The 9,821-nt window shown below is 39.1% G+C and overlaps 1 protein-coding gene across 1 annotated transcript; it reads left to right on the plus strand.

Annotated features, from left to right (window-relative positions):
• Positions 1-4,328: 4,328 nt before the first annotated feature.
• LOC103509867 lies at positions 4,329-7,223 on the plus strand. The gene is made up of 5 exons (XM_008474500.3): positions 4,329-4,514; positions 5,162-5,289; positions 5,543-6,107; positions 6,482-6,628; positions 7,099-7,223. Exons 3-5 carry the CDS (start codon positions 5,798-5,800, stop codon positions 7,221-7,223), a joined length of 582 nt encoding a protein of 193 aa, XP_008472722.1. The 5' UTR covers positions 4,329-4,514; positions 5,162-5,289; positions 5,543-5,797.
• Positions 7,224-9,821: the final 2,598 nt, after the last annotated feature.

Below are 9,821 nucleotides of genomic sequence, written 5' to 3' on the forward strand. Positions count from 1 at the left end.
CTTCAATTGTATAATTAATTTATATTGAATTGATTTGAAATAAAAACAAAGCACAGGTTTACAAAATAATAAATTAAGATCAGGGATTTCAGAAAAAAAAGCCCCGTTTATACTGCCTTAGAAATCGGCCTATACTGTAAGGAGCGCGGTAGCGCTCCGCCCCGCCAAGTCAAGAAAGTTTGATAATTTATATTGAATTGATTTGAAATAAAAACACAGCACAGGTTTACAAAATAATAAATTAAGATCAGGGATTTCAGAAAAAAAAGCCCCGTTTATACTGCCTTAGAAATCGGCCTATACTGTGGTTTATCGCCAGATAGACCAAAGTATTAAGTATTACATCTTTAAACAATCAAGCTGTAATGCTTCTATCCTATATTTTCTAAATGCTGCCTTAAGGTAGGTAATCTAGGTTGGTGATACATATTAATAAAGGAAATAAAAAAAAAATGCCTACTTTTACAAGATTTTTGTGAAAGTTACCATTAGATTCTATGTAGTTGTATGCTATTGAATATTGTTCAATTGTTTTTTAGTTGCCATGAAAATCAACACAAGTGTACCGTACTGATTATTATTTTAATGAAGTTGAAAATTACACTTTCTCTAAGTCACTTCACGATTTTGCCCAGACTTCAGTTGTATAATTTATATTGAATTGATTTGAAATAAAAACTTAGCACGAGTTTACAAAATAATAATTTAAGATCAGGGATTTCAGAAAAAAGCCCCGTTTATACTGCCTTAGAAATCGGCCTATACTGCCTTGAAAATTAGGCTATACTGCCTTAGAAATTGGGCTCTATACTATTGTCATTAAGAAAAAAAGAAATCGATTTATTCCGAAAATGAATGAGACCCAGAGTCCTCTTTATGAAAATTATTGGTTTGATTGAAATGAAATCCCGTTTCTACAAACAACCCTCCTCGTGTTCTTTGAAACGTCAAAATTATGACAGCTCATCTTGAATATCATATTGCGAAACAAAGGAGAGCGAGAGGTAAGCTGATGTATAATAGAGAATTGGAAGATAATTGAAGCAGAAAATATGAAGGGAATAAACGGAACACGTACGGTTAGCCCAGTGGTAACGCGCTTGGTGGCCATGCAGAAGGTCCCGGGTTCGAATCCCACCATTGACGAAAAAAATCGTATACTAACTTCGATTGCAAATATTTCAGCGGGTTACTTTTTGGTGTTCTCTTGTTGACCCAGCACCTAAATGGGAAGTATAGTGTCTCTTATCGCCCATCTGATGAGAAGCATACTACGGGATGGGTATGCTACAACACAGACCACACGCGTTCAACACTCATCTTTCTTTTTTTTTTTTCTTCTTCTTCTTTTTTATATAGGTACCATCATTATCCACTAGTCCACTATTAGCAGGTAGTAGGTGCCTATTCTTACACAGTCTTCACATCTTTTGGTGGGATGGTGGGCTTTCTTCTAGTAGTTTGAACCAAACCCACAGCAAATAAAGAATAAAACTCAGAAAAGAAAAACACAAAAAAGTAAAATTTTGAAAAGGCACCACAAAATAAATCCGAAACACAAGATACACACTTGCACAGGGTAGCAAACATTTGATTAAACCTGAAAGCCCTCTCAAAACTTACACACAAAAAGCTCAGGATTCCAAAAAGAAGAAGAAAAATATAATAGGTACCTACCTACAGTATAAAATAATAATGATCTCGAATTTTTTACCAGGGTGGTTAGAAGGAGGAGGGGGGTTCGATCTCCCTCTTCTGCCATTTTTTTCTCCCCCATCTAAAGCTTTCATAGAAATACCACGAGGGTTGGGTTTCGAGTTGCTCCCGCCCTTTTATGGATTTTTGTCCCCTTTTCTCCTATTATGAAGGTTTCTGTTTTCTACGTGAGGTTCGTGAGAATTTTGCTGATGGAGAAAATATTGTATGACTTAAGTAGGTAGTAATTTTTAGGTTTGATAGAGGATAGAGGGAATTGTAAAACCGGAGGTCTATCGTCTGGAATTGAAAGAGCAAAGGAAATGCTCTGTCTTACCAAAGAGGACTTGAAGCTAATTTCAGGCCTCTACACAGGTCATTACAGCCCCAATTATCGCCTAAATAACATGGGTATGGCTGAGCTCTCTACCTGCCGTCTTGCGTCTCTGCAAAGAGGCACCAGAAACGGCATCATTTGCGAATTTGGTGTTGTCTCTTACATATGTAGGCCTTTCTTCCTGATGGGAACAATTCATTTCTTCATCTTATCATTCATAATTCATAACTCTCAATCCAGCTCATTGACACTTCCACAACAATTTCATATCTTTCATATCTTTATTATTTTTTTTTTAAAAAGAGGTTTGACAGAGGGAACTGTAACTGCTAAGGTCTTATCGTCCCAAAATCAAAGAGAGAAAGAGGACAGGATATAAGAAAGCCAGTCGTTCTGAGAACGAACCTTGTGAGTGCAGGATAAAATTTTGCCCCGGGCGGTAATCGAACCCACGAAGTAGCGTTTACAAGGCAGGCATGCTACCTTCTAATCTGACTAGTGATATGTTAAACAATTTCTTCATTTTAGCATTTCATAGCTCTCAATCAGCTCTTTATTTAGACTTACTTTATCATGGACACTCTTTGCTGTGTTGAAAGCCCAGAAGAGGTTAGGTGGTCGCGGTAGACGATCAAAGCACGCGAACGATAAAAGTAACTTTGTATCTTTTTCTCCTTAGACGACAATCTGGCCCGCTACCTCCGAGCGCGCCTTCAGCTAAACGACACGTACGGCCGCAAAAAAATCTACCACGGCCTCGCCCGGCCGTTCTACAAGATCAAAGAGCCCAAGAACGTCTCCTGGGGCGATAGTGAAATGCTGGACGACCTTTGCGAGGGCTACAAGAAGGCCACGTTCATTCCAGGCGTGGATCTGTCCAGTGGGGACATTTCCAATGACTTCGAAGGGAAGGATGTCATCAAGACGGGATTTAGTAAATACCAAAAGAGCGGTAAGTCTAATCTAAAAACCTTTACTATTTCTGACTTATCTATAATTTTTCTTTTTACTCTGGTAATGCCGCCACTGGTCAATTGTCCTCACGAGGCTGAATGCACTCCAAACTCCAAGCACAGAGCCGAAAAAAACCTCGGCCCCGCCGGGAATCGAACCCGGGCCTCCTGCGTGCAAGCCAAGTGTTCCAAGAAATGAATAACTCATCCCCCTAAAGGGAATTTTGTTCAAAAAGTGTGATAGAGGGAACTGTAAGACAAGTGCTTAAGGTCTTATCGTCCCAAAAGGAAGAGAGAAGCAAGACAGGATAGGAGGAAGCCAGCAGTTCCCAGAATGAACATTATGTGTTAAGGATAAAGTTTGCCCCGGGCGGGAATCGAACCCGCACCCTAGCGTTTACAAGGCAGATGCGCTACCGTCCAAGCTAACTAGGCTGTCTTCTTGTAATAAAATATAATATAATTGAATTGAATTCTTCAAATTGATTCGAATACGAACTTATTAAGTGACTAAAAGTAGAAACACACTGCCATCACGTCACGTGAGCTCACGTGACCTGAGGGCAGTGTAGCGTAGCTATCGTGAACGCAATCGCCTACTATATTATGGGAGAACTTTGAACATCTTTCAGACTCCCCATGAGCTCACTTGACGTGAGGGTAATGTGTTTCGTTTCTATATATTTCGACCTCAAGTGTAAGGCCAGCCACTCACCATCAGTGCCCTAAATCACCAAAGTACGGAAAAGTATCTTACAAGTGTAATAGCCAATGGAAAAGCAGAATTTTGAATTTGAACGAATCATATCGAAATATGGAATTGTAAATACTTTTCCATACTTTGGTGATTTAGGGCACAGGTAGACCTGACGAGGTACACCTGATCAGGTCTACCTGATGGTGAGTGGCTGGCCTAATACGACTTGCCTGAAGTTTTCCATTGTAAGGTCTGCAGTCCGCAGTCTCTCTCCTTATCAATTCCATCTAAACAAGGAGTGTAAACAAAAAAAGGTACCTCCTATTGAGACCTATTGGAAATTAATTTGTCAATGAAATAAATTCTCGCAATTCATCACCTTATATTTTTCCACACTATACTTATAGATTCATGAGTGTACCTAATAATACCTACTAGTGCAAAATGGAAAAGAAGTAAAAAGTGATTGTCAACTGTCAAATTTAGTGTAGGTTTGGTATACCTACGTGGCCTAATACGACTTGCCTGAAGTTTTCCATTGTAAGGTCTGCAGTCCGCAGTCTCTCTCCTTATCAATTCAATCTAAACAAGGAGTGTTAACAAAAAAGGTACCTCCTATTGAGACCTATTGGAAATTAATTTGTCAATGAAATAAATTCTCGCAATTCATCACCTTATATTTTTCCACACTATACTTATAGATTCATGAGTATACCTAATAATACCTACTACCTACTAGTGCAAAATGGAAAAGAAGTAAAAAGTGATTGTCAACTGTCAAATTTAGTGTAGGTTTGGTATACCTACGAGTTAAAGGCACCTGTTTGGAAAAGTGAGTACCTAATAAAGTTACCTATAGGTACCTAGTTCACTGCATACCTAGAAAGAAACAAAAAACTTTCAAACTTTTTTCAAACCAGTAAAAAATATTTTATTTAATTATTTTATTTTATTAATTTTTTTTAAGAGGTTTGACAGAGGGAACTGTAACTGCTATGGTCTTATCGTCCCGAAATCGAAGAGAGAAGGAAGACAGGATAGAAAAGCCAGCCGTTCCCGAGAACGAACATTATCCATCAGGATAAAATCCGCCCCGGGCGGGAAACGAACCCGCGGCCTGCGCTTACAAGGCGACGCACTTACCAACTAAGCTAACTAGGCTGGCAAAAATATTTTTTAACGAATATAAAATGATTATTGTTTTTTTTATAATTAAAAAAAAAAAAAATAGGTATTAGGTATTTACCTACAAGTTTTATTTTTATTTTTTTAGGTACAAAAATCAAGTAAAGTTATCTAATGTTTTGTTTTTAGCTACCCTTAGGTATAGGTCTTTCAATAGTGTCGATTGTTGATTGGGATATTTTATTAATACCTAGTTCTCGTCAGAAAATATTCTTTAACATTTAATCTAGTATTTTACCTATTTAACTCGCGGTTTCACAGAATAATAATTAGGTTTTATTTCTATCTTCACAGACCAAGAGTTAAAAAGATGATGATGATGCTGAATAGAAAGGAAACTCAAAGTGCCAAACTAGTAGAATTCGATCTAAAGCAGAAGAGAAACAAGAAGAAGTGAGGAGAACGAGAATTAAAACTAACAGGTAAAATGAAATTATGAATATGAAATATGATAGGGCAGAAGGAAGAAGAAGAAGAAAGGAATCAGCCCTCAATCAAAGTCTATATGAAAGAAATACCTACCTATGTATTTATTATTATTATCATTAATATCATTATTATTTTAAAAGATCATTGTTGCTGTCTTTTGGTGCTGTCAGGAGAACACCTGAAAACACCACCTACCTAGGAGCTACAAGTTAAATTGTCTTTTAACCCATTTCTTCTCATTTTCAGATTTACATTACTAATCACTGAATCATAAGGGTTTCTCCCTAACTCCAAAATCTCAAGGTTCCAATTGAATAAAATTGTTTTGCACCAAAAGACCGACAGCCTGAATAGTACGAAGGGGAAGTGAAAATCCTCCCCCACCACCACGACCACCACCACCACAACCACCATCACCCAATCAGTTGGAGAAGCGTCCTCATTTCGCCTTCGGCAGTCCCTACTCCCAAAGAATAGAATAGAATACTCCCCAAGATTAAAATGACGTCACTACTCCCCAAGATTAAAGTGACGTCCCTACTCCCCCTCACACTCTTCATCACGGTTACCATCCTAAGTCCCGCGGTACGGTCCGAGGGCTACTGGACCTACAGTCCCAGCTTGGAAGCCATGTCCGGGATTTTGGGGATGAAGAATCCCGGCCCAGGGGAGGATAACTTGTTTCTGATCCCGGACAGAAATTCGTTCAAGATGGGAAACGTGACGGTTTACTCGTGCAAGATTTGTGACCACCGCGGTGTAGATCCACAGGAGTATGTTAGGCATGTTAAGGAGAAGCATTTCTTTCCAGGTAAGTTACCAAACTCTTCTGATGGGAACGTAAAAGTATTATTAAAGAATGAGCTGCCAGCCTATAGTTAGCTTGGTTGGTAGCGCGTCTGCTTTGTAAGCGCTAGGCCGGTATTATTAAAGAATGAGTTTTGGTTGGTAGCGCGTCTACTTTGTAAGCGCTAGGCCGCGGGTTCGATTCCCGCCCGCGGTGGATTTTATCCTGAACGGATGATGTTCGTTTTCGGAACGGCTGGCTTTTTCCTATCGTGTTGTCCTTCTCTCTTCGATTTCGGGGCGATAAGACCTTAGCAGTTACAGTTTAAAAAAAATTGACTTCACTTTGAGTTAACTTGTGGACTTTGCTCTTATAATTCAACCTGTTTTCTCTTCCAGGCCACGAAAAGGATCACCAGTGGATAATCGACCTAGGGAAGAGACAGGATTACAACTATTCCTGTAGAGTCTGTAACGAAACGTACAAAACGGAGATGGCGCTTCTGTGGCACTTGACCAAAATGGATCACATTGTTCAAGGCGAGGGTAAGTTAGGTAGTAATTTTTAGGTTTGATAGAGGGAATTGTAAAACCGGAGGTCTATCGTCTGGAATTGAAAGAGCAAAGGAAATGCTCTGTCTTACCAAAGAGGACTTGAAGCAGGAACGTAAAAGTATTATTAAAGAATGAGCTGCCAGCCTATAGTTAGCTTGGTTGGTAGCGCGTCTGCTTTGTAAGCGCTAGGCCGCGGGTTCGATTCCCGTTGCTTTGAAATTCAAAGGTAAGGTGTAAAGGAATTTATAAATTAGCCTTTGATCTGCAACTCCTTTGAGGGGGAAATACATTCTTGGATGATGTTCGTTCTCGGAACCGCAGGCTTTTTCCTATCGTGTTGTCCTTCTCTCTTCGATTTCGGGACGATAAGATCATAGCAGTTACAGTTTAAAAAAATTGACTTCACTTTGAGTTAACTTGTGGGACTTTGCTCTTATAATTGAACCTGTTTTCTCTTCCAGGCCACGAAAAGGATCACCAGTGGATAATCGATCTAGGGAAGAGACAGGATTACAACTATTCCTGTAGAGTCTGTAACGAAACGTACAAAACGGAGATGGCGCTTCTGTGGCACTTGACCAGTTAATGAGAATTTAATACTTGAAATTGTTATATTAATTACGTTTTAGTGGAAGTGTTACCTCTAGTGAAGTTCTGTGCTCTATTCGAAACGCCAAAAGGATACCCAACTCTCCCATTCAGAAGAATCAGGTGCATTTGCTTTGAAATTCAAAGGTAAGGTGTAAAGGAATTTATAAATTAGCCTTTGATCTGCAACTCCTTTGAGGGGGAAATACATTCTTGTTTTAGGGACACTCATAAAGGCTCACGCTTTACCCAAAGCTTTCAATTTCTCTTTGAAGTTCACTTTTGTGTGTGTTGTGATTTTATTATTTACAAGATCAAAGAGAAGGGGTTGGGAAAAGAAAGTCTTTCACTTGTTTTTATTCTTTTCCCTCAAAGGAATGCTTTCTTTATTGCCTTTTCCTTTGTTGACTTTTCTCATAGCTTTCATAATGATAATCTCTTTGACATAACTTTGTCCCTTGTTTGTACGTACCGGGAGCTTTGATCTTGCCACAGAAAAAGGAAATAATATTCAACAAGTTATGCACCTAGGTGTGGAAATTCCTTTGTACCTTCATAGTTGAGAGAATGTGTGATATTTCACAATAATTATCCTTCAAGTTGCTAGGTATAAAAATTGGCTTTGATGCTTGTACTTACCTGGTGTGATATTTACGTAACAGGTAATTGATCTACAAATTAGTTTTTGCTAACCTTTTGATTTTGAATAGCTGAATGTTATTCATGCCTTAATAGCAGTCCTAAGTAATTAGTAATAGTCAAAAGCTATTTTAATAGGTAAATAATGTCAGATATTAAGTAAGTAGGTAGGTAGGTGAGTTCAGTTGGGATATGTTCAAACTCCAATGTACACTTGCACACTTATGTGCTTAATCATATTTCTTGTTATTATTGCAATGTAAGTACTCACCTATTGGCTGAATTATAGAGACATTTTCCCCTAAATGTGTGTACCTACTAAGTAGTACTGTGCTGTTCCATGCAAAGTTAATTAGTTACTTAGTTTGAAAATACCCAAAAATGATCGGAACCTATACTTAACTGTATCATTACATTAGTCTTGTTAGAACTACTTCTTCAAAGCGAGTGTTTCTGTTACTTGTATACCTTTGGTGATGAATTAATGATTGTTTTTTTCCCGAAAATTTCTCCTGAAGCCCAAATAAAGGACAGTCTGCTTTTAGGAAATGGTACTATGTCCCACAACGGGCCACAGCGCGTTTTTAAATAGAAATATGGTGAGCTTGAAAAATCCCTCGCTCCACCAGAGAGACGAGTTGAACACGAAGTTTGAAGTTTATAGCTGTAGTCCGAAGCAGCGGAGAATCGAGAGATTTTTTTCTTCTTCTTTTAGCTTTGTGTTGTTGATGCTCAAAGTTACTAAATAGTTTGAAGTTCATAGCTGTAGTCCGAAGCAGCGGAGAATCGAGAGATTTTTTTCTTCTTCTTTTAGCTTTGTGTTGTTGATGCTCAAAGTTACTAAATATCACATTAGATGAGTTGTTTGTGATCTCTTCTGGCCTGGAGGCCTGGTTTGTGTTCCCACTAGGCAAGCAGAGATGTACCTACAGATGTACACCTACTGTAAACCTAAATCAAGCATGCTGGGAGAATCAAGAGATGAACAAACCTCAAGTTTGAAGCTATTCCAAAGTACCTTTTATGTAAGTAGGTACTTATTGCTTATTCTTATTGCATCACCAGATGACATAAAAATCATGCCCCAAGCTCTAATAAACTGTAGAAATGTCATAGATCTCTTCATTAGGTTTTCTAAGGGGTTTCACAGCTGTGTAATTTTAAACATGTTAACATTTAAGAGTCGGGACACGGTTGCCCAGTGGTTACGCGCTTGCTTGCCATGTAAAAGCTCCCGGTTTCGATACCCACCATCGACGAAAATTTACACTCGTTTTCCGATTGCAAATATTTTAACTGGTTACTTTCTGGTTTTCTCGAGTTGACCCAGCACCCAAATGGAAATTATTGTGTCTCTTCTCGCCCATCTGATGAAAGGCATACTACGGGATGGGCCTGCTATGACACAGACCACACGAGTTTACCCAGCACCTAAATGGAAATTATTGTGTCTCTTCTCGCCCATCTGATGAAAGGCATACTACGGGATGGGCCTGCTATGACACAGACCACACGAGTTTAATGTAGCATTTGTTTCATTGTTTCCAACCTGAAGCAAAAACCGAATCGTCGAATTAAAAATCCGAACCCTTTGTACAACTAAATTAGATTAATTTCGGTCCTAGGTTCCCACTTCCTACCGATTCCCAAACCGGTTCCCTCGGTCCCGAAGAGGGTTCGGGTATAAAAGTTGCGTTTGAACCAGTCCGAGGTTGTGAAGCTTCGGTTCAAGCTCTCCTCTGCCAGATTCCCACTTCCTACCGATTCCCAAACCGATTCCCTCGGTCCCGAAGAGGGTTCGGGTATAAAAGTTGCGTTTGAACCAGTCCGAGGTTGTGAAGCTTCGGTTCAAGCTCTCCTCTGCATTATCTCCTCTTTTTCTCTCATCATTCTCTTTCTCTTTCTTTCCATTTCTCTTTATTTTCCTCCAGGAAGAAGGTCACCCTTCAAAATTGTT

This window comes from Diaphorina citri, unplaced genomic scaffold (genome assembly GCF_000475195.1).
Source record: "Diaphorina citri unplaced genomic scaffold, Diaci psyllid genome assembly version 1.1 scaffold537, whole genome shotgun sequence".
NCBI lineage: Eukaryota > Metazoa > Arthropoda > Insecta > Hemiptera > Psyllidae > Diaphorina > Diaphorina citri.

Coding starts and splice junctions, on each gene's coding strand:
- LOC103509867 (XM_008474500.3), top strand. CDS start 5,798: ATGACGTCACTACTCCCCAAGATTAAAGTGACGTCCCTACTCCCCCTC. Junction 6,108..6,481: donor GGAGAAGCATTTCTTTCCAG/GTAAGTTACCAA, acceptor TTTCTCTTCCAG/GCCACGAAAAGGATCACCAG. Junction 6,629..7,098: donor TCACATTGTTCAAGGCGAGG/GTAAGTTAGGTA, acceptor TTTCTCTTCCAG/GCCACGAAAAGGATCACCAG.